This window comes from Lactuca serriola, chromosome 8 (genome assembly GCF_051521515.1).
Source record: "Lactuca serriola cultivar US96UC23 chromosome 8, Lser_US96UC23_V15, whole genome shotgun sequence".
Lineage (NCBI taxonomy): Eukaryota > Viridiplantae > Streptophyta > Magnoliopsida > Asterales > Asteraceae > Lactuca > Lactuca serriola.
In genome coordinates, this window is record NC_136415.1 from 140,752,129 (window position 1) to 140,777,869 (window position 25,741).

Below are 25,741 nucleotides of genomic sequence, written 5' to 3' on the forward strand. Positions count from 1 at the left end.
TGAATGGAATGCCATACCAATAGGCATGGGGGCTATCTTATATAAATACTAGAAAAATGATACAGTATACACCCCTCAAGTATACAATAAATCCAATAGTTTACATAAATATAAGCTAGGCTAATACTATGCAACAACAATCACAAAGCATCTGCAACAGAGTATGCCAAATTCCATCACCTTGAACACATTATCACACAGCTTCTTCAAGATGATGTTGCAAAACCTTCAGCTGGAACTAATCAATGAAGATGATAGATTTTACTTTTAATTTTATTTCATTTTCACATTCAAGACTAGAGGAGAATCTCTCCTAATTTACAAGTGTGAATAATAATTAGTTATGCAAATATCATCTACTTATTCCAACTTTTTTATCGTTTACATTTATTAGACTGGAAGGAGTGGGAGGCAATGTTTTAAAAACCGGTTTTTTAGTTGAACCGGTATGGTGACCGGTTCTCGGTTCAACCGGTTTGACCGCCGAGTGAACCGGTTTCTATATTTTTCATGTTTTTTTCTATTTTCCTACACATAGATACATATAGAAATTATGAATTTAATGCTTACAAGTTCAAACATTAAAAATACACATAAAAATAAGTTGTAGATGAATCCAAATACATTAAAATAACAAATAACCATAAGTTTTAGTGTTTTACATCAATCCATATACGTTAAAAAGAAAATAAAGTTTAATATGGAAGCGAAATATAGTTTTTGATGAATACAAACACATCAAAAGAATTTATAATATGTTTTTACTTATATAAAACTAAATAGATTTGAAAAAAAATCACCAAAGTTTATTAAGTAAATGGTTCTTTTTTTTATGTTTTTATTCGGTTTACCCGGTTCAACCAGTTTATTTTCACCGGTTCAACCGGTTTTTTCTAAAAACCGGCCGGTTCAATCCGGTTTAGAAATCAATGTAAAACCGGTGATAGCTGAACCGTTCCCTCTCCCGGTTCCTGGTTCAACCGGCCGGTTCAAACCAGTTTTTAAAACATTGGTGGGAGGGAAGCTTCCCTCACTTTAGGTGGGCCATACCCCTTTTTTCCTCACTCTCCTTTCCTTCACCTAAAAGCTAAGGAATGCGTGGGAAGCCCTTCCCTCACTCTTTTTTTATTTTAAATAAAATAATTTTTTTTTATTTATAATTTTTAAATTAATATCAAACATAAAATTTAATTAAAAATAAAAAGCATTTCATTAAGTAAAATAAAAATTACATCAACCCTAATATTTAAATAAGTAGAAGAAAAAAAAATCAAACAACCTACTAAATAGTAAAAATTATTAATTAATATCCTAATTTTCTTTAAACCTAGATACATCACTAAGAATCATCGTTTTCGTTATCGCCTTGATCATCTGCATCATTCTCCCCAGCGTCACTCTCGTCGTCGAAATCTTCACTGTGACAACCCGAAATTTCAATTCTGTACAACCCTTCACTTCAACAGAAGTCAGAACAGTTTCTGCAAACTTTCAAGCTTTTTGGAATAAGTTTGAGTATGTTAGGATTAACCCATTAGAAGATATCAGGAGAGACGATGCCCTAGGGTTTATTGTGCAACAATAAAGTTCCAAAAACTTCAAGAGTTTGAAGTTTACGGCCCAAATGGTATTTGGACTGTAAACCCTAGTGAGTATATATATGGCACTTAGCCATTTAAATCACTTTTTCACCATTTCTATGTTAGAACTCAAATCCTCTCAAGTAGCATCCGACTTTTCCTCCTAGATCTTCAAGTTGTAAGTGTTTCTAGCCCTATTAAGTTGATATATTACTTAATCTAGTGATCTAACACACTTCTATCCGTGAAATCATTCCAAAAGGGTAGATCTTCAAGTTTCACCAAGAACACACACTAGTGTTCTTGGCCTTTTGGCACCTTTTCAAGCCTCTATCTTGTAAGTACTTCTATCCTAGAGTATCTTAAGGCTTGTTACACTTCCATATATCAAGAAATCCCTCAAGAATCACAAGAACAAGGTGTTTACGGCCCAAGATCTTCTTAGGCCGCAAACCCTAATTTGGGTGCCAAAGTGTTCCTAACTCCTACCTTATGCTTAGAACCTAGCATGGATCCCTTCCTTGATGATTTTAGCACATGAAAAACACCAACCCCCCCCCCCCTTTTTATGATTTTACGGTTTGGGAATCTCCCAAAACCGTAAACTCCCCCAAAGTGTGTTTTGATGCCCTAATCACCTTATTAAGCCTTGGTTAGTAGCCTAGAACCTTACACAATTGATCTAAGGACCCCAATTCACGAAATGGTACTTCTTACCATGAGTTTACAGCCGTAAACTCATGGGGAAGTGGTCCCTAGACCGTAAACTCAAGTTAGGGCCATTTTTGGACCTTAAACTCACCCAAACACTTGTTTAAGCTTTGGAGCACCTAACCACTTAAGCCTTTGTAGTTTTAAGTCTCTTTTGGTGACCAATTGAGAGTTTACGGCCAGGAGTAAACTCCCCTGGGCCGTAAACTCCAACAAATATGGTCCATTGACCATACACTCCCATATAAGGCCTTGCACTCCTTTGTTGCAACCCGATAGCCTCCTAACACTTTTACCAAAGTGTTTTCCTCACATTAGGATGTTTATACATGTTTAATTAGCGTTATAATCACTAATTATATAAATACATATGTCTTCCTATGTTATTAGGGTCATTGAGAGTGTACAAGTCTTCACTTGACACCAAGCACTTATCCGACACTTCTTTCCGATCCGCTCACTGCAGGTGAGTTCATACCCCTAAATCAATGGTTTAAATGGTTTGAAATGCTTTTATGGGGGGATACAAGTTGAATCATGCTAGTTATTATATGAATCACACGTGATTAATAAGTAGCATACAAATGGACTTACTACTCTTTTAGCTGTTCTACCAGACAGAATACTTCAAATGGCTTTCCAAAATGTTTTTACTTATTTAAAACTCTTTATCAAACTGTCGTACATACTGAATGTTTCTTTTCAAACCCTGTTACAATTGTGTTTCAAAAACAAAGGTTTTCCTTATACTTTGAACTATTCTTATCAAACAAACTGCTTTCAAATCATTTTACAAACTGACATCAAGTCCTCCTTTCTTAGTTGCTAAATGTTTCAATGGTTTTACAAAACTTCTTTTATACTTTTATATTGTCAATTGCATGCCTATATATGTATAGTTATATAAGTAATGTTTAAAGGACTTAGGAAGGCTAGCTCGCTTTATCTCCTTTTCCTCCTTGGGATGTGGCTTTAGGGCATCGGTTATCCGTCCGAAGGTCTTCTAAATACTAGTTATATATTATGTATACATATATAGACATAAAAGTTCTATCAGTCAATTCAATACCTTTGGGTAGCAAGGGTATACGCTCATGTTCATACGTACAGGTCATATTGCTAGTAAACTACGATAGGCGTAGTCTAGGATGTTACTAATACTATTACTAGAACGAAGAATCATACAATGAGTCAGTTCATTCATGAGTCAATACTTTCTAGATAGAGTGGGAACACATATTACAGCTAGTACACACAGTACATTTCAAATACTTGCTAGAGAGAGAGAGAGAACACACATTACAGCTACTACACGCAGGACATTACAATACATACAGGCTAGACAGAGGGAGAACATACAATACAGCTAGCACATTCATTACATATACATTCATGCAGTTATGTGAGCCACTAAACAGGGCATGGAACTTCCTGCCATGGCCGTTTTGTATTCATAATCTTCTTAATTGGGGAGCGTATGAGTTTGCGTATAGATCTATACTGGATTGACTATCCTACACCTTGTTGCTCGCTACAGTGGGACTTGCAAGTCTACGGGTGCCAAATGTCATTTCTTACGGCGTCTTACATCGTCGTTTTACTAGAGTCGGTAGCAGGATACAAGCCGATCACATGGTACTTTAAATTCTAATAGATTTAAGGTAGTTAGTACGATTGTAGTTATTTGATACTACACTATAGTACTATTTCATTTTCCCAATACATTCACTTCGTGAACATTCACACGATGCCGAGTAATGTAAAAGCTATATTTTTGGTTAATGATAGTCGGATTTGGGAAAATACACACTCTTATAAGAGACACACTCAGATACTAGATGCCTTGGTAGAAGGCTACTTTTAGTAGGAAACATAGGGTTTCTAGGAAGTTCAAAACTTTTACATACATATACTTCACATACTTACAAATACTTTCTTACAAATTAAGACACTAAAATACTTATGATCTCATCAGCTTTAAAGCTGATACTCTCTTTCAAAATAACTTGTATCCTCAGGTCAACAGTAGACAGGTACCGATGCAAGGTTTAGAGAAGATGGAGCCCGTTCAAGACTCATCTTTCATTTTGATTTATACTATAGTGTCTGTTAGACATATCAGAACACTTGTATTAAAATTACATTATTAATGCAATGAATGATGTTGTTGCTTGTTTACTACTATTCATTGTTGTGATATTGTACTTGACGTCATCCGCCCCAGAACGTTTCCGTAGTTCCTAGTCTTCGGATGTGACAGATTGGTATCAGAGCATTGTTTATAGTGAATTGAGTATATCAACCCATAAAATATATACAGACTATAAATACAATGGGATTAAAATACTCTGACCAAGAGTTTATACTTTAAATAATAAGATATTTAATTAAGTATACGTGCCTGCATTCATACTAAAATCAATATCGCTAGGACAGTACAAAAGAATTACGATTGTTGGGCAGCACAAGTAGACTTAGAGACATATAGTCAAAACTGGGAAGATATAGCCTAATCAACTATATTATCCGAGGGTTGACTAGCATGTGCCTAAGTGTAGTTGTGAGGTTGCAACAAGTCTAAAATCTTACCAACAATACCACAATGAGAACAATAGAACATAAACCTAAAATACTATAGGGGTATTTTGTGTTACTATAAGCTACTTATGTACTAGATTCTTATATCCCTTTTCTCGCGTATATAATATGGCTAGATTCCATCCCTACGACAACTTGTACTTCCCTAACCAAGGTAATGAAGGCGGGTTTGAAGTTGATCCAGGAAATGACCACCCAATCCCTGAGGATGGTCACCAGGCTGAAGGCTTAGGAGATGGTTCCGACTCCAACCCTGAAGTAGAGAATCTACCCCCGATGGCTCTTGTTCCAAATCCTAACCCTCATTCGGCTTTTCAAGGCCCGACGCCCCCGTGGGTGGAAAACTTGGAAACATGGAGCCAAGGACAGGATCAGCCCATGCCATTTAATGGAGACCGAAGCTTTTATGACCTGAGTGATGGGGGCTCAGCAAACAGAGTCTTGCCAATCCTGGTCTGCAGAGTGGCCCGAAATGAGATTCAAGGAAGGACAGCCCTACATCAGATCACAAAAGTTGTCGCCAATGTGAGAATGCATACCCTCCACACCATTCTCCTGGAAGATGCTCGTGAGAGATCCAAGAGAGACCATGAAACCCTGCTTCAAGCACTGGCTGAATCACGAGCCAAAGTCATAGAACTCCGAGTACGCCAGAGGGTGTATGAAAGACACCTGCTTGATGTGGAACGTCAACTGGCTAAACTAAGGGTTCACCAGAGGGATGACCGTCTCCAGTAGTAGATGCCTTACTTTCTTTCCCTGTTGAAAGGAAGTCGTTTTTCCTATCTATGTCCTATGTGGCATTTTTCTATGAAACTATCTTGTACTGTAAGTACTTTTAGTTAGGTCTTTATGCTGTCAAGGACTTTCTACAAGGTCAATTTTCCCGAACTTTTGCGTCATGAATATCAAAGATATTGGCAGTCGGCTAACTTTTGTGTCATTCTTTATTCAAAGACCTTCATCGTGCTATCATGGGAGTCTATTTGAAACCCACCCTAGTCCAATTATTGAACTAGGGTAATTTAGCTCAGGAACCATTCCCAATTCTTTTTCAAGGGTTGTGACCATTCTACGAACTTACTTCCACTCTTTACTAGGACTGCATCATAGGGATGTAGGTCAAACCTTCGCAAACATACTTCCAATCCGTACTAGGACTGCATCATAGGGATGTAGGTCAACCTTCGAGAACATACTCTTACTCTTTACTTGAGCGATCGAATCACATCTAGGGTCAACCAAAATCGCTCACAAAGTCCTTATCCTTCGTGTTACAGAATCATGTCGTCGTCCGGAAACAATCAGGCAAGCGACGAAACCCCTGCCTTTCCTATGGACACCTCTACTTTCCAAGCCGCAGTTACAGCTGCCGTGATGGCTGCCGTGACAGTTGTCCTTGCAAATTGTAGCGTTACCAACACAAGCAATGCTGACGAAGGGGTTGAAAATCCCGATCGTAGTATCAATCCAGGAAGTCATCAAATGATAATAGTTGCAGACTCGCAAAACCGAAAAACAGAGAACAAGAAACGAAAGCGCCAAGCCAAGAAAGAATGCAAGCGATCCCAAAAACTCGCCATGCAACAGCAACAAGTGGAAACCCCTGCCATCCCAGTACCGAGCAGACCGTACGAGGGAAAACTCCCGAAGTGTGATAAGTGTAGTTTTCATCATCATGGAGCTTTCCACGAAATGCAATGTTGCAATTGCCTAAAAATAGGGCACCATGCTCATAGCTGTGGGGCACCAACACGACCTATCACTCAAGCCCCTGACATCATAGTCAACCAGGTTTGCGATGGTGGTGTTAAAACTAGACCCTATGAAAGGAAAGTTTCAAAGTGGATGAACAAGGAGAACACTCGTGTCCAGATAACTCTAACTCGACACATCACTTCCACCACCAATGTTGGTGCTATCCAGATATGTCACCAATGCGGTGAAATTGGGCACCTCAAGAAGGATTGCCCCGATAGCGAAGAACTCTGACGCAGACGGAAAAATACTAAGGATCACTGCCGCAGGAGAGTCTACTCCGGCTCCACGTTAACGTAATTAAGGCGTTTCGTTGTAACATACTTCAAAACTATCCAAAACTAGTGCAACTAGAGTCTTATCTTTTGCGAGATCTCGTCAGTAAAGGGATGCTCGTGCTGCGTATACTTGTCTTTTGTAATATACCTTGTTCGCAGCAATAGTCTTGTAGTAAATCTAAAGTACTGTAACTCTGTTGAAGGTTGCACGGTTGTGTTTTGTTGGTAACGCCTTATGTTTCAAATCTAATGTCTTTAGTTCCCATATGATTCTGACATTATCATACAAATAGATTCAATTCGATTCGCAATACCAGTTCCGTACGTACATCTCTTTCTCCGTAAACGTCTTTTTAACGAAGCCGTCATTTTAGAACTCGGAAGTATTCATGCTTAGAGTACCTCATGTTTCTTATCCTTTCCGAAGAAACCTCGGCAAACCTCCCCGAAGTACCACTCGTACAGTACGTCAAGTTCAATCCAAAGATCAGTACGGTTGATCTATCGCGGACTAATGTATACACAAGGGTGGTATACAATCAAGGTTCAACAGGTTTAGAATTGATGATTCCCCTTTAACCTCTTTTCCTCGTTGGGATGCGAGCTTAAAGAAGAATCATTTATTCGACTATCTTTTCAATATTAATTATATACGAATCGTATACACGAAATGGTGATCGATGAACCATGTATGAATTCCAATATGAACTTCAGGACGGAGACTGCCCAAGACTACGAGTAATCGCATCGTCATGTGAACAAACTTAGAACCCAGTACGACTCCTGCAACCAGATCGCCCTACAGTCTAAACACCTACAGAGATACAAGAACAGTCCGGACAACTTAGCAAACTACTTGGCAAAAGAATAGGAAGCCCAAGCTCCTCGCCCTGGAGAACTCCGGTCTTATCCTTCAGAAAGGTGGACGAATAGTATCATAAGTACATCGACTATCGGAGACCTCGTCAACATTTCAATTGGAAATCATTATCTCTGCCTCGCATGAATGTGTGGGCTAAGAAAACGTGAGGAACGAATTACCTTTAAGAAATGGACATGAAACCCGAATATCACCAGTTTCGAGTGTTAGCGAAGGTTGTCCTAAATGCGACCTTCCGAACTCGATGCGGACACTACGAGTCCGTAGTGATACCCCTCAGATAGGACCAATACGCCCGTAGTATTCAGGAACTTAATGGATAGGGTACGCCATTCTTACTTGGATTATTTCGTCATTAACCTTGTAAATGACTTACTTATCTACCCTCATAGTAAGAAGGAAATCATAAAGAGCATCTACAACAAACCATGGAACCAATACGATTAGAGAAGCGTTGCGCGAAGTTCTCTAAATACGAGTTTTGGAATTGAAGAGTCAAATTCCTAAGACCCACTATTAGTGATGTGGAAATTCTTGAGGACTCTTTCAATTTATCAAACCCGTTGAGAATTTGTCGGCACTGAAGACGCCGACGGAAATTCGCCAAATTCTAGGTCTCGCAGACCTACTGTCGTAGTTCATTTAGAACTCCTCGTAAATTTCGGAACCTCTTACGACTTTGACCCAGAAGGGAGCGAACCTTGACTGGGAAAAGAAGCAAAAGGGAGAAACCCTTGGAACTCCAGGTGAGAAACCAAATTCCTTTGGAAGTCTCACTCTGAGTAGGCTTAATATGCTTCGAAAAGCGTGAAAAGCTATATTCAAGAGAGTTAGGACCTCCGAGATTCTTGCCAGAATCGGCCCTGTATCTCACAAACTAAACCTACTTCGCGAGCTTAGTTACGTGCATTCTACCCTCCACGTCTCGAAATTGAAAAAGTATCAATCCAACGAGACTCTTGAAATCCCACTCAAAGAGATTGAGTTCCACAAGATCCTCACCTGCGTCAAAGAACCGTAGTGACCATGGACCGAGAGGTCATGCGAACGATTCATAGCCGTTTCCCTTTAGTGAAGGTTTGTTGGAATGCCAACCAAGGACCCGAATTCACTTGGGAGCGCAAGAATAAATCGATCAGGAAGTATCCCCACTTTTTGGCTCGATTATTCATGCTTACTTCCTTTACCTAAATTCTAATTTCGGGACGAAATTCCTTCTAACGGGGGGATGATGTGACAACCCGAAATTTCTATTCTGTACAACCCTTCACTTCAATAGAAGTCAGAACAGTTTTTGCAAACTTTCAAGCTTTTTGGAATAAGTTTGAGTATGTTAGGATTAACCCTTAGAAGATATCAGGAGAGAGGATGCCCTAGGGTTTATTGTGCAACAATAAAGTTCCAAAAACTTCAAGAGTTTGAAGTTTACAGCCCAAATGGCATTTGGACCGTAAACCCTAGTGACTATATATATATATATATATATATATATATATATATATATATATATATATATATATATATATATATATATATATATATATATATATGGCACTTAGCCATTTAAATCACTTTTTCACCATTTCTATGTTAGAACTCAAATCCTCTCAAGTAGCATCCGACTTTTCCTCCTAGATCTTCAAGTTGTAAGTGTTTCTAGCCCTATTAAGTTGATATATTACTTAATCTAGTGATCTAACACACTTCTATCCGTGAAATCATTCCAAAAGTGTAGATCTTCAAGTTTCACCAAGAACACACACTAGTGTTCTTGGCCTTTTGGCACCTTTTCAAGCCTCTATCTTGTAAGTACTTCTATCCTAGAGTATCTTAAGGCTTGTTACACTTCTATATATCAATAAATCCTTCAAGAATCACAAGAACAAGGTGTTTACGGCCCAAGATCTTCTTAGGCCGCAAACCCTAATTTGGGTGCCAAAGTGTTCCTAACTCCTTCCTTATGCTTAGAACCTAGCATGGATCCCTTCCTTGATGATTTTAGCACATGAAAAGCACCAAACCCCCCCCCCCCCCCTTTTATGAGTTTACGGTTTGGGAATCTCCCAAAACCGTAAACTCCCCCAAAGTGTGTTTTGATACCCTAATCACCTTATTAAGCCTTGGTTAGTAGCCTAGAACCTTGCACCATTGATCTAAGGACCCCAATTCGCGAAATGGTACTTCTTACCATGAGTTTACAACCGTAAACTCATGGGGAAGTGGTCCCTAGACCGTAAACTCAAGTTAGGGCCATTTTTGGACCTTAAACTCACCCACACACTTGTTTAAGATTTGAAGCACCTAACCACTTAAGCCTTTGTAGTTTTAAGTCTCTTTTGGTGACCAATTGAGAGTTTACGGCCAGGAGTAAACTCCCCTGGGCCGTAAACTCCAACAAAGATGGTCCATTGACCATACACTCCCATATAAGGCCTTGCACTCCTTTGTTGCAACCCGATAGCCTCCTAACACTTTTACCAAAGTGTTTTCCTCACATTAGGATGTTTATACATGTTTAATTAGCGTTATAATCACTAATTATATAAATACATATGTCTTCCTATGTTATTAGGGTCATTGAGAGTGTACAAGTCTTCACTTGACGCCAAGCACTTATCCGACACTTCTTTCCGATCCGCTCACTGCGGGTGAGTTCATACCCCTAAATCAATGATTTAAATGTTTTTAAAAGCTTTTATGGGGGGATACAAGTTGAATCATGCTAGTTATTATATCAATAACATGTGGTTAATAAGTAGCATACAAATGGATACTCTTTTAGCTGTTTTACCAGACAGAATACTTCAAATGGCTTTCCAAAACGTTTTTATTTGTTTAAGACTCTTTATGAAACTATCTTACATATTGAATGTTTCTTTTCAAACCCTGTTACAATTGTGTTTCAAAAACAAAGGTTTTCCTTATACTTTGACTGTTCTTATCAAACAAACTGATTTCAAATCATTTTACAAACTAACATCAAGTCCTCTTTTCTTAGTTACTAAATGTTTCAATGGTTTTACAAAACTTCTTTTATACTTTTATATTGTCAATTGCATGCCTATATATGTATAGTTATATAAGTAATGTTTAAAGGACTTAGGAAGGCTAGCTCGCTTTATCTCCTTTTCCTCCTTGGGATGTGGCTTTAGGGCATCGGTTATCCGTCCGAAGGTCGTCTAAATACTAGTTATATATTATGTATACGTATATAGACATAAAAGTTCTATCAGTCAATTCAATACCTTTGGGTAGCAAGGGTATGCGCTCATGTTCATACGTATAGGTTATATTGCTAGTAAACTACGATAGGCGTAGTTGTAACGCCCGTAGATCAGGGCTAGTCAATTTAGAGACAATAAGAGTCAAAAATGACTTTTTGATAGAAGATTGTTTAGGATGAATGATCCTAACTAAGTTTTAGTATATGTTACAAGGTTTCCGTGCATATAAAGAATGCCAAAATCCGAGTTATAACAAAGAAGTTATGACCTGTCGAAGTTTCGCGACAGAACCGGCACGACACAGCGCGACGTAAAAAGTGAATTTACGTTAGAGCGATATTTAGCCTTAGCAATCTAAACGAGAATCGAAGATCTCGTTGTTGGTATCGAAGCGATAAAAAGTTAGGCAAGAACGGACGTCAAACGAAGAAGTTATGAATTTATAACGAAGTTTTCTGTCGCGGCCTATTAAAAATAAATAATAAAAATAAAAGTCAAAATTAGCCGACGGAGTCTAAACGAAAGTTGTAGAGCGTAGTCTCACCTTCACGTGGATATAAAGAACGTCGAAAACGGAGTTCGTATGAAGAAGATATGAATTTCCAAAGTTTATTAATCATTTTGTATTTAAATTTAAAAGGAAATTCGGAAGCATTATCCGAAGGAGTCACCAGTCTGATCCGAGGTACGCGCCGCGTACTCGAGTACGCCCCGCGTACTCCGAAGTGTCGACATTCGCAGCAAGTGGCTTCAGATGACGAATGCAGTGACGTTTTTCGGACCAATACGCCCCGCGTACTCCGAGGCTCCAGCCTCCTATAAATAGGATGCGAAAGCAGCCGACCCAATTGCCAAATTCTTCTCTTCTCTCTCTCCCGTTTTGCATCGTTTTGCGTGCCAGAAATACCCCGACGCCCCGGTATTATTCTCTAGCCCCGAGGCAAGTCCCGAGATCCCGAAGATCCCGAGAAGTGCGGTTCCCGAGCCGAAGCTCTGCCCGCGAGAAGTTCGATTTTTGTGGAGATCTTCCAGATCTGCGGTGGATTACTACTTCTGCAAGTCGTAGTGCTTTCCGATCATCTTCTGATCAAGTGAGTGTATACTACCTTTCATAAACACGATAATAATACAAGTATGGTTTGAGTGTATTAAGTATATTGTTGTTTATATGCGCGAGTGTGTAGTTACTTTCTTCTAACACATAAATATGAAGTATTTGCTATGAAATACGTGCTATGTGTTTATATGTTATTTGTCTATTTGAGATGGGCATGGAATTTGGAGTTTTATACAGGTGTTAAATGATTTAAACTGTGTAAGTATTTATATCTACAAAATTGTTGGGTAGAACATGGGTAGATGGGATAGTTGGTGACTATGGAGTTAGCGCCTGCTGTTAGATAAACCTTGGTGACTATGGAGTTAGCGCCTATTATTAGATAAACCTTGGTGACTATGGAGTTAGCGCCCATTGTATAAACCTTGGCGACGATGTGACTTCGTGCCTATTTGATGAACCTTGGCGACTATGGAGTTAGCGCTTGTTAAGTGAACCTTGGCGACTATGGAGTTAGTGCTTGTTAAGTGAACCTTGGTGACTATGGAGTTAGCGCCGCTTGAGTGAACCCCGACGACTATGGAGTTAGCGTCTGATAACTATGGATTTAGTACTCGATAGATAAACTTTGGTAGCAATGGATTTCGTGCCGATTCCTTAGGAATAAGTGAATGAAGGATAGTTGGTTCTTAGGGTGAAACCTTAAGAAGATAATGGGGATGGGTATTTGGGTTGATTGTTTGATAATTGAATATAATAAATGTATTATTGTGGGTTGAAAACCCTATATGCTCACCAGGCTCCCAAGCCTGACCCACTCAGTTTTCTTTTCATTACAGGTAATGACACAAGAATATAAGTCGGCGGACTTGACGAGGGATTTTGGATTATAGATCAGTAGTTGAATAACTATTGTAAGGTCTATTTTATATTGTTTATGCTTTTGGTCTGTAATGAACATAACATCCCGAGGTTTTATTATTTAATGAAAATACATTCTCTTTGAGAAACGTTTTGATAAATTTTATCATATTTTATTTTGGGAACAAATTCCGCAACTCTTTTAATCAAAAGATTACTCTGATTTTATATAAACCAAGCATAAACAAATCGGTCTTTTCCAGCCGTGAATTTGGGGATGTCACAGTAGTCTAGTATGTTACTAATACTATTACTAGAACGAAGAATAATACAATGAGTTAGTTCATTCATGAGTCAATACTTGCTAGATTGTAACATCCCGGAATATCAAGAGTAGAGTTGAAGGGCTAAAAATGTAAATGGGAAAGGGCAACTCGGCGAGTCCACGAGTGGACTCGGCGAGTAGGGTCGCGACTCTATTCGCGTGTTAAGTGACCAACTCGGTGAGTAGCATGGATAGACTCGGCGAGTTGGTGCTGAGTGGAGAAAACCCTAATTTCGAGGGTTGAGCCCTATATAAAGAACATCATATCTTCTCCTCAGCCTCTTTACCATTCCTTGAGTTCCAGAAGCCCTAAATTCGTGAGGAGGCCCCATTGTTGAGTGTATTAGAGCTTGGAGAAGGATCTTTGGTGCTTTAAGCTTGAAGATTGGAGGCTTGTATCAGGAAGCTTGGGGAGATCAGGAATCTACAGTTGGTTGGGCTCATTGCATGGGTAAGGAACCATTTCCTTAAGCTATTTTCTTCATGGGTTCATGTATGGTGGTTGATGATATGACGTCTAAATTGAGATAGAAGCTTGGATCTGAGGATGCTACTTCAGATCTAAGCTTGTGATGGTCCTATATGTCATAAAGTCCCGATTCTTGAGTGTTTGGTGAAGCTCTTTTGTCCCAAACCCTAGCCCTAGAGTGTAAAATGCCTAGATCTTTTTGGATCCACGTAAAGTTTGCCACTTTACGTGATGGATGGCTTGTAAAAGAGTAGATCTATGGTTTAGAGCTTCTGCATGGCTTGGAAAGCCTCTGTATTGTTTCAGATCTAGGGTTACTCGGTGAGTCACAAGGGTGTACTCGGCGAGTTGCTTGAAGATAGGATGGAACTCGACGAGTTGGAAGAACAACTCGGCGAGTTGGTTGCAGATAGCCTTGGACTCGGCAAGTCTGTTCTTGGACTCGGCGAGTGTGGTCGTGAGGACCTAAACTTTCTTCTGGTTGAGCTGTGAATCGGTGAGTCAAGGGATGACTCGGTGAGTCGAGTGTGAAAGGACTCAGAGTTGTTGGACTCGGCGAGTCTCGGGGTGACTCGGCAAGTTGAGTCGCAGATTGGGGAAGTTCTGTGCATGGGGACTCGGCGAGTCATCGGGTTGACTCGGTGAGTAGACTCAGTCAGGGGTTGACTTTGACTTTGACTTTGACCAAGGGTTGACCAGTTGATTTCCAGGAGCATTTTGGTAATTGTTGGTTTTTGTTTTGAGTTTAGAGTTTTGGTGTTGGCCAGTGTTGGAGATCGTATCAGTGGTCGGAGCAACTTGGGTTTATCTGTTCAGTCGGCAGTTGCGAGGTGAGTTATCCTCACTATATCGACAGGGTCTACGGCACCAAGGCCGACCCTTTATTGGATTGTGATCTGGGTATCGTTGTTATGTTATTGCTTTGCTATGTTGCATCCTGGTAGTTAGGATGGTATATGTTAGAGACCTGGTTAAGGTCGGTATCCTGGTATATAGGATGATGCTATGCTAGTGACCGGTTAGGTCGGTATCCTGGTTAGGATGATGTTATGCTATGTGATCTGTTAGATCGGTTTGATTGGATGTGATATGTTATATGATTGAATCTTTATGTGAACATGGTTGTTGGACTGGGGTTGGGTTGAGGCGGGACCTGCTTTGTGTTGTAGGCCAACATACCCAGGGCGGACCGGTTATCCCGAAGGCCCAGCAAGCGGTCCGGATAGGCTGTAGGCCCCAAGAGGGCGGACTAGACGTGCCGAGGCTCAGAGAGTGGACCAGGCCGACTGAAGGCCCAGTGCGGGCGGACCAGTCATATTGTAGAGTCAGAGAATGGACCAGGTGGATTGAAGGCCCGGTGAGGGCGGACCAATCACACTGTAGACTCGATGTATATGGATAGACTCGAAGGGTGGACCAGGTGGGCTGTTGGCCGGTGCGGCGGACCAGTCACACAGTAGACCCGAAGTGCATGGATGTTCTGTGTTCTGTTATGACATGGCATGTTATGCGTGTATGGTATATGTGGTTGGTATTTTGGGGATATCTCACTAAGCGTTCGGGCTTACAGTTGTGGTTTAATGTTTTTCAGGTTCTTCAGGAGACCGTGGCAAGGCAAAGGCGTGATCGTACCCCTCCTCATGATTATGTTTTGTGATGTGATTCTGGGAATACTCTGAAATAATTGTATTGAAAACCTTTTTGTAATAATTTTATGAAATCGGGTTGTTTTTGAAAAGTTTAAATTGGTTGGAATTTTATGGTCGTTACAAGTTGGTATCAGAGCCTTGGTTTGAGTGAATTGGAGGAACATTCGTGTGAATCCAGTCTCAAATAGAGGAGGGTTTTCAAAAGATAATTTAAAATGGTTTTCAAAATGAGTAAAGGAGGACGCGGAGGTACGATCAGCCGGAGCCAGTAAGTAACCCCAAAATACCATACATGACATTTGTTTTGAGCTTTGATAGAAAAACATGCTAGTACTAGGCTAGGGATCTTCACGATTTCATGATAATGTTGCCTGATTTATGATGCCTGTTAGCCTAGGGTTTCCTTTGTGGGAGATTTCTAGTGTTCTTCTAGGAGTGAGGGTTGAGTGCTTGTTATGTATGTTCTTCACTAGGGTGTTGTGGTATAATTGATACAAATATGGGTAGGTATGGAAGGTAGTATGGGCCCGTACTACTGAAAGCACAGGACCCATACGCGTATCAAAGAAACCATGACCTCTAGGGTTGGGCTGGGAGTTGGTTCCCGGGTTTGTGGGAAGTATCTGAGATCTTGTGGTGTTTTTCAGTATGGAGGTTCCGAGGCATGATGGGAGTGGATCAGGGTCAGGATCGGGAGCAGGAGAGAAAGTTCAGGGCGGGTCAGTACCGCCCGAGGTTATTGGTCAGATGAGCATGTGCGAGTTGGATGCGAGGATTCGTGAGATCCTGCATGATGAGGTTGTTGCGTTGTTCCGGGCTGAGTTGCCGGAACTGTTTGGGTCGATCAAGACCGCCATGGTTAAGTATTTTGATGAGCGCTATGCGGCCCTTACAGAGACGGCTGCCGCGGCGGCTACAGCGGCTGTAGCAGCGGCAGGGGGAGGAGCTGGTCGGGGTTTTCAGTATCGGGAACTCTAAGATTATTCAACCCTGGTCACACATGACGTGACGCATTCACCTAATGGCTAACTCCCATTATTCAGAGTCCCACGAAGCACGAAGCAAGCAGCATTCAGATAAGGGTAACAATCTCAATTAACTCTATCTACTTTCAGGAACTGAGCTAGCATAAAGTACTAACTCATACTACCAGGCATAACCTAATCAGGCTATCCTACTTACTGTCTACTCAATAACTAGCATGCAAGTTCTCACACAACTGAAACACATTAAGCAGGCACATAAGGCATCACTCCTAGATCCTTAGTCCTATTCTAGCATGCTGTTCTACAAAAGCTGATAAACATAACATAAACTTGTATGGGTACTTTGGGGATACTTACTTGAGCTCGGCCGGTCGCGCACATCACACACTTCGTTCTTTCTCAAAACTCTTTTCTCAATTTTAGAAAACATTTTCTTTTAGAAAATCTTTTAATCCCTCGATTTGAGTTCAGACACTCCCGAAGATGTGTCCGAATCCCTCAAACCAGGGCTCTGATACCAACTTGTAACGACCCAATTTTCATGACCAAAAATTTTTGTTTAAAAATGTTACTTTAGAAAATATTAATAACCAAAAACATCGTTTGATCAACCATAACATAAAGTGAACCATGTCTGAAAATCAAAACATACAACTAATCAGAATATCAGAGTATCAGTCCCAATGAAGCTCGTAAATGCGGAAACCGGAGCGTGTATGTGTGTGTGACATGCTGCTACCACGCCGACTCCTTTCCCCTCGCTGAGGAGGTACCTGAAACCAAAACTGAAAACTGTAAGCACGAAGCTTAGTGAGTTCCCCCATAATACCCCATACCATGCATACATATAACAACCAATGTTCCGCTAGGAGTTACGGGCCATGCCCACACTCGGGAAGATACGGGCTCTGCCCACACTTCGCTAGCCGGGAGATACGTGCCTCGCCCATACTTGTGAAGATACGGGCCCTGCCCACACTTCGCTACCTGGGAGATACGGGCCTGGCCCACACTCCAACCTCGGAGAGATACGGGCCCTGCCCACACTCAACCGCTAACACATATCATACAAGTATCACGCAGACAACAAGTATAAGCAACTCTATCATATTAACACATATACCATACTTGACTGAACCCAGAGATACGGGCTCGGCCCACACTCTAGTACTAGCATTTAGTCTACGCGGATCGGCCTTGGTGCCTTAGACCCGTTCCTACTGGAAAGGAAACTCACCTCGAAATAGTTGTTGGTCTGTGTGGGAATTGATCACCTACTACTGCTGCTGCTGCTCCGGAAACCCTCCGGCTGCAATTCCCACAATATACTCAATCAAACACTGCTCGCTGACCTTTGGGTAAAATGACCATTTTACCCCTGACCTTGCCCTAAGCCAAAGCCAGATTCAACTTTCAGTTGACCCGACTCGCTGAGCCCCTACCCAAACGACTGCCCTGAATCCCGATCCTACCCGTCGAGTTAGGCGACGACTCGACGGGTTCACCTTCTTAACCAATATTCAAGTCCTTCATCCTACTCGCCGAGTTGTATGAACAACTCGCCGAGTTCATCTTCATCCGATGAACACTTATGCTAAGACTCGCCGAGTTGTATGAACAACTCGTCGAGTCCATCTTCATCCGAAAAACACTCATGCAGCGACCCGCCGAGTTGTATGAACAACTCGTCGAGTCTGTTCTTGATCTAAAGAGATTGCCTAGAACTCGTCGAGTCAGGGAATTGACTCGCCGAGTACCTCCATAGATGAGTTAAGCTTCCGACTCACTGAGTCACACCCCGTGACTCACTGCTCACTCGACACTACGAAAAGGGGACAAACTCGGAGACTCGCGAACAGACTCGCAGAGTCATATGAACGACTCGCCGAGTCGTTGCCATGCACCTACTGAATACACGGATTTGCTCGATTCTAGTCCATGCCATTCATAGATCCGGACTTCCAGGACACTAATCACACGTAAAGTTTCCAACTTTACGTGTGGATATTCACCAATATGGATTTTAGGGCTCAAAATGTCTCAAAATGGTAGATCTAGGGCTAACAAGCAACATGGGGCTATAAAGCTAACAGATCTGAGCTCCTGGAGCTCAATCTTGCCTAGATCCAGAGGCCAAACATCTTATTATGACACATAATGCACATACAAGCTTGGGGATTTGACCAAGAAGGACCCAAATGAAGTATTAAGCATAGAATCATGGGGAAAACGGGTCATACCTCAAAGGAACTGCTGGAAGAACACAAATAATGCCTGGATGGATTCCCTTCTTCTGGATCTACTTCCTTCCTCCTTCCAAACCTTCAAAAACACACACACTAACCTAAAACTCTCAAAGAATAGCTTAGAACGAGAGATACAGGGCTTTAAGGGTCAATGGGGGCCGGCTTGGGGCTGATAAGTCCTTTAAATAGGGTGCAAACCCCTGAAACTTAGGGTTTCATCCAACAGCTATGACTCACCGAGTCGTCAACTTAAACGTGTCCCGGGTCCCGCATCCACTCGGCGAGTCGGACCTATGACTCGCCGAGTCCAAGGCTAAAAGAAAGGAAATACTCAAATAACATTTACGTACCAGGAACCGGGTGCTACAGGAAGGTAGAGCATGGACTTGAGAGTCCTTGCGAGTGGATCCAGAGCATGTGTGGTGCATGGGATAGCGGTTATGCTATAAGAGAATGGTGTAGTATAGAGTGAACACCGTGGCACTTGTCATAGTGACAAGGCGGCCAAGTGGATTTCCTTGGTAAGGAAAGGGAAGGGAATGTAGCTCCGATAGGGAGTGTAAGTTCACGGAAGGGAAAGCAGTAGTGCAGAGTTATGATTGGGGTGTTCCAATCATGGTTGATGAGCAGTGTGTCTGCGGCTGTGGTATGGAATCACATCCAGGTTGAATGTTTGCTGAGGCTCGGAAGGAATGCAGGAATGGTATCTTGGATTTCCAGTTTGATTTCGATCAAGCATTTATGTATATGGTGGAAATTCATCCTGGGGGATGTTTGGAGGTGTTGTCAGTGTATCAGGTTTTCCCAACCCGAAGATGCTAGAGCCAGTTCAGCATAGGTATGAGATTGCGGTAGAGAAACTCATGGGAGTTGCTCTGAGGCTGAAGGATGTGTCATCCTGTTAGCACGGAATGGATAAAGTTGGGCTCAGACCGGGAATTCCGGTGGTTCATGGTTATTTCTAGCTCGTTGATTCGAGTGATTGTTGTTATTTGGAGCGGGTGAAGTATCATGGAATGATACTCAATTGATAAGTTGGTAAGTGTGGTTGTCAAAGGGCGAGGCCAGTGGCCGGCTTGAAGCGGTGGTCAGAACACCGCGGGAAGGAAAATTGGGTTTGGGTTTCGGTGGTTGTGCTTTGAGGAACATGGTCTGATTAATGCCAGGTGGTGCATTGCGAGAGTAGTTCTGGAGTCGTGTTGCCGCAGGCTTCGAGGACGAAGCCTAATTTAAGTAGGGGAGAATTGTAACATCCCGGAATATCAAGAGTAGAGTTGAAGGGCTAAAAGTGTAAATGGGAAAGGGCAACTCGGCGAGTCCACGAGTGGACTCGGTGAGTAGGGTCGCGACTCTAGTCGCGTGTTAAGTGACCAACTCGGTGAGTAGCATGGATAGACTCGGCGAGTTGATGTTGAGTGGAGAAAACCCTAATTTCAAGGGTTGAGCCCTATATAAAGAACATCATATCTTATCCCCAGCCTCTTTACCATTCCTTGAGTTCCAGAAGCCCTAAATTCGTGAGGAGGCCCCATTGTTGAGTGTATTAGAGCTTGGAGAAGGATCTTTGGTGCTTTAAGCTTGAAGATTGGAGGCTTGTATCAGGAAGCTTGGGGAGATCAGGAATCTACAGTGGGTTGGGCTCATTCCATGGGTAAGGAACCATTTCCTTAAGCTATTTTCTTCATGGGTTCATGTATGGTGGTTGATGATATGACGTCTAAATTGAGATAGAAGCTTGGATCTGAGGATGCTACTTCATATCTAAGCTTGTGATGGTCCTATATGTCATAAAGTTCCGATTCTTGAGTGTTTGGTGAAGCTCTTTTGTCCCAAACCCTAGCCCTAGAGTGTAAAATGCCTAGATCTCTTTGGATCCACGTAAAGTTTGCCACTTTACGTGATGGATGGCTTGTAAAAGAGTAGATCTATGGTTTAGATCTTCTGCATGGCTTGGAAAGCCTCTATATGGTTTCAGATCTAGGGGTACTCGGCGAGTCACAAGGGTGTACTCGGCGAGTTGCTTGAAGATAGGTTGGAACTCGACGAGTTGGAAGAACAACTCGGCGAGTTGGTTGAATATGGGCAGGAACTCGGCGAGTTGGAAGAACAACTCAGCGAGTTGGTTGCAGATAGCCTTGGACTCGGCGAGTCTGTTCTTGGACTCGACGAGTCTGGTCGTGAGTACCTAACCTATCTTCTGGTTGAGCTGTGAATCGGTGAGTCAAGGGATGACTCGGTGAGTCGAGTGTGAAAGGACTCAAAGTTGTTGGACTCGGCGAGTCTCGGGGTGACTCGGCGAGTTGAGTCGCGGATTGGGGAAGTTCTGTGCATGGGGACTCGGCGAGTCATCGGGTTGACTCGACGAGTAGAGTCAGTCAGGGGTTGACTTTGACACCAAGGGTTGACCAGTTGATTTCCAGGAGCATTTTGGTAATTGTTGGCTTTTGTTTTGAGTTCAGAGTTTTGGTGTTGGCTGGTGTTGGCCAGTGTTGGAGATCATATCAGTGGTCGAAGCAGCTTGGGTTTATCTGTTCAGTCGGCAGTTGCGAGGTGAGTTATCCTCACTATATCGATAGGGTCTACGACACCAAGGCCGGCCCTTTATCGGATTGTGATTCGGGTATCGTTGTTATGTTATTGCTTTGCTATGTTGCATCCTGGTAGTTAGGATGGTATATGTTAGAGACCCGATTAAGGTCGGTATCTTGGTATATAGGATGATGCTATGCTAATGACCGGTTAGGTCGGTATCCTGGTTAGGATGATGTTATGCTATGTGATCTGTTAGATCGGTTTGATTGGATGTGATATGTTATATGATTGAATGTTTATGTGCACATGGTTGTTGGACTAGGGTTGGGTTGAGGCGGGACCTGCTTTGTGCTGTAGGCCAACATACCCAGGGCGGATCGGTTATCCCGAAGGCCCAGCGAGCGGTCCGGATAGGCTGTAGGCCCCAAGAGGATGGACCAGACGTGCCGAGGCTCGGAGAGTGGACCAGGCCGACTGAAGGCCCAGTGCGGGCGGACCAATCATACTGTAGACTGTAACAACCCGGATTCCCAAGTATTATTTATTCTTATAATTTTGGTGATTTGTGAGGAGACTCGGCGAGTTGGAGCTCAAACTCGCCGAGTATGATCGCGGTTTGGGCACGGGTTCGCGTCCGGACTCGGCGAGTCCACGCTGTTTAATGAAACCCTAATTTCCAGGGTATGAGACCTATTTAAAGGGGCTTATGGCCGTCATTTGCGGCCACCAACCCCAAAGAGAACCCTAAAGAGTCTTTGAGCGTTTTGTGAGAGAGAATAGGAAGATCCTTGACTATTTGTGGGTGTTTTTGCATATAGAAGAGGATCAAGGCAAGAAGAGACCAAAGAAGGTGCTAATCCAGTGATTCCTGAGCTCAGAGACTTCATTTGAGGTAACCATTCATTCCTTTCTCAGTCCTTGGTGTAAATCTTAGAGTTAGGGTTTCTTTGTGGAATGATCCATGGAGTAATTGGCCTCTTCTCGTGTTGGTGCTTTAGATCTGGACCCAAAGAGGTCCAGAGACTCTTTTCCCTCAAGCTTTATGAGTGTTAATGGAGGCCATGAGCTTAGAATAGCATTCTAGAGACCATATCATCAAAAAGGGCCTTTGAACCTTTGCATGAGCACCAAGATAGTAACTTTACATGATGTATGTGCTTGGAAGGTCTGTATCTATGAGTTATTGGAACGGATCTGACCTCAGGAGCGAGTTTGAGTTTATGCATGGCATAGACTCGCCGAGTCCGAAGAACAGACTCGGCGAGTAGCATGAAGATTGTCCATAACCACTCAGCGAGTGGTCTTGCCGAGTTAAGGGGTTGACTCAGTGAGTCAGGGAAAGTCAGAGAGGGTTAACGGGTGGACTGAGTCAAGTTGGAACTCGCCGAGTTGTTCTTGAGACTCGGCGAGTTGAGTCGTGGTGGCCCCGCGATTCATGCCAGGTGGAACTCGTCGAGTTAGGGAAGTACTCGACGTGTCAAGAGAGGATCCTAGGGAGTCAGTGAACACGTATAGACTCGCCGAGTCGCTCTAGTGCACTCGCCGAGTCCGGTCAAAGTTGACCGTTGACCGTTGACCAGAGTTGACCAGTGTTGACTTGATAGGGGTAGTCAACCTTAGTTGTGAAAGTGTTAATTAGAGATATATTGTGTTATAGGAGGATTATAGCTCGGGGGATCGAGCGCGAGTGATTTCCGGGATTTGCGAGTTATCGAGATACGCGAGGTGAGTCTTCTCACTATACTTTACCTTGAGTAGGTAATCAGAGTTATGTGACAGAGTATTTGTATGCTATATGTATGTTATGTGTTGTACTGCATTATTTCTATGTGATTTATGTTGTGCATGTTTATAGAGTTGGAACCGGAAGGTTCACAGAGTTAGAACCAGAGGGTTCACAGAGTAGGGTCCACGGACCCACAGAGTTATAGCCTCGAGTGGCTAATATGTGTTATGTGTGGTATTTTGGGGAACTCACTAAGCTTTGTGCTTACAGTGTTGGTGTTATTTGTTTCAGGTACTAGTGATGACCGTGGGAAGGCGCCGACTTGATCAGTACACACACACGGGATTTTTATGTTATCAGATCTTGGGATTTTTATATGGCATGGATTAAGTTTCAAACATTAATGTTTTTATGAATGTTAAATGATTTGTGTTTTCATAAATGCGAAAAATTGTTTTGAAATTTACGGTGTTACATAGACTCAGAGAGTGGACCAGGTGGATTGAAGGCCCGGTGAGGGCGGACCAATCACACTGTAGACTCGATGTATATGGATAGACTCGAAGGGTGGACCAGGTGGGCTGTTGGTCGGTGCGGCGGACCAGTCACACAGTAAGTGCATGGCTGTTCTGTGTTTTGTTATGATATGACATGTTATGCGTGTATGATATATGTGGTTGGTATTTTGGGGATATCTCACTAAGCGTTCGGGCTTACAGTTGTGGTTTAATGTTTTTCAGGTTCTTCAGGAGACCGTGGCAAGGCAAAGGTGTGATCGTACCGCTCCTCATGATTATGTTTTGTGATGTGATTCTGGGAATACTCTGAAATAATTGTATTGAAAACCTTTTTGTAATAATTTTATGAAATCGGGTTGTTTTTGAAAAGTTTAAATTGGTTGGAATTTTATGGTCGTTACATAGATAGAGTGGGAACACACATTACAGCTAGTACACAATACATTTCAATACTTGCTAGATAGAGAGAGAGAGAGAGAGAGAGAACACACATTACAGCTAGTACACGCAGGACATTACAATACATACAGGCTAGACAGAGGGAGAACATACAATACAGCTAGTACATTCATTACATATACATAATGCAGTTATGTGAGCCACTAAACGGGGCATGGCACTTCCTGCCATGGCCGTTTTTGTATTCAGAATCTTCTTAATTGGGGAGCATATGAGTTTGCGTATAGATCTATACTGGATTGACTATCCTACACCTTGCTGCTCGCTACAGTGGTAGTTGCAAGTCTACGGGTGCCAAATGTCATTTCTTACGGCGTCTTACATCGTCGTTTTACTAGAGTCGGTAGCAGGATACAGGCCGATCACATGGTACTTTAAATTCTAATAGATTTAAGGTAGTTAGTACGGTTGTAGTTATTTGATACTACACTATAGTACTATTTCATTTTCCCATTACATTCACTTCGTGAACATTCACACGATGCACGGTAATGTAAAAGCTATATTTTTGGTTAATGATAGTCGGATTTGGGAAAATACACACTCTTATAAGAGACACACTCAGATACTAGATGTCTTGGTAGAAGGCTACTTTTAGTAGGAAACATAGGAAGTTCAAAACTTTTACATACATATACTTCACATACTTACAAATACTTTCTTACAAATTAAGACACTAAAATACTTATGATCTCATCAGCTTTAAAGTTGATACTCTCTTTCAAAATAACTTGTATCCTCGGGTCAACAGTAGATAGGTACCGATGCAAGGTTTAGAGAAGATGGAGCTCGTTCAAGACTCATATTTCATTTTGATTTATACTATAGTGTCTATTAGACATATCAGAACACTTGTATTAAAATTATATTATTAATGCAATGGATGATGTTGTTGCTTGTTTACTACTATTCATTGTTGTGATACTGTACATGACGTCCTCCGCCCCAGAACGTTTCCGCCGTTCCTGGTTTTGGGGTGTGACATTCACTCTCGACGAACATATCAAAATCCTCGTCTGATTCGTCAAACAAATCATTATGAGATAACTCGTGCGGGGGCTGAATATGAGCCCTATAAATGTGATCCACGAAAGCAGCACGAAGGGCCTGATGAATGTCGTGATTGTGTACTTCTCTTCTATTCACCCTATACTCTTGTGTACCAACGGCTACTCCTTCGACATTTGGAAAAAGTTCATTTTCGTTGTATCGGCATATCGCTCTTCCTTCGTCTTCAAGAATCTTATTATGCAATATGATACATGCATACATTACGTGTTGTAACCTTTTCACCTCATATGACCTTGCCCCGACCGTTAGTACTTGCCAACGTCTCTTAAGTACACCAAATGCTCGCTTCACATCCTTCCTAGCTGACTCTTGCGCCTCTTTAAAATTTTTCTTTTTCAGGTCGTTAGGACATGTAAACGATTTCACAAAAACAGACAAGGGAGGATATATACCATCAGTAAGATAGTATCCACGCTTATATGCTACCCCATTTGCTTGAAAAGGTATATCGTGTGACTTTCCAAGGTAGGTATCGTTGAATACAGGCGACTGGTCTAGCATGTTGATGTCATTGTTTGCACCACCTAGACCAAAGAATGCATGCCATATCCAAAGATCATGTGATGCGATAGCCTCTAGAATGATCGTCGGCTCTTTGTGGTCGCTTCTCATGTACTGACCACGCCATGCGTTGGGGCATAATGACCAACTCCAATGCATGCAATCGATACTACCTAGCATTCTAGGGAATCCATGTTTGCCTTCATGCACCGTATATAATTTGTGGATATCGTTGATAGTTGGTTTGCGCAAATATCGTTGCCCATAAACCAAACAGATCGCTTTACAGAACTTGTACACAGACTTCCGCAT

At 42.0% G+C, this 25,741-nt stretch overlaps 1 protein-coding gene across 1 annotated transcript; it reads right to left on the reverse strand.

Annotated features, from left to right (window-relative positions):
* Positions 1–1,339: 1,339 nt before the first annotated feature.
* LOC145067456 (uncharacterized) lies at positions 1,340–25,741 on the reverse strand. The gene is made up of 2 exons (XM_079014595.1): positions 24,858–25,741; positions 1,340–1,418 (listed from the first exon to the last, which is right to left on the reverse strand). The coding sequence occupies exons 1-2, from the start codon at positions 25,739–25,741 to the stop codon at positions 1,340–1,342; spliced, it is 963 nt and encodes a 320-aa protein (XP_078870721.1).

Bases quoted from the DNA above. Each gene is read 5' to 3' on its own strand.
- LOC145067456 (XM_079014595.1), bottom strand. From the start codon at position 25,741: ATGCGGAAGTCTGTGTACAAGTTCTGTAAAGCGATCTGTTTGGTTTAT. The intron at 1,419-24,857 runs GTTCGTCGAGAG...GGGTTGTCACAG, and splicing joins TCAGACGAGGATTTTGATAT to TGAAGATTTCGACGACGAGA.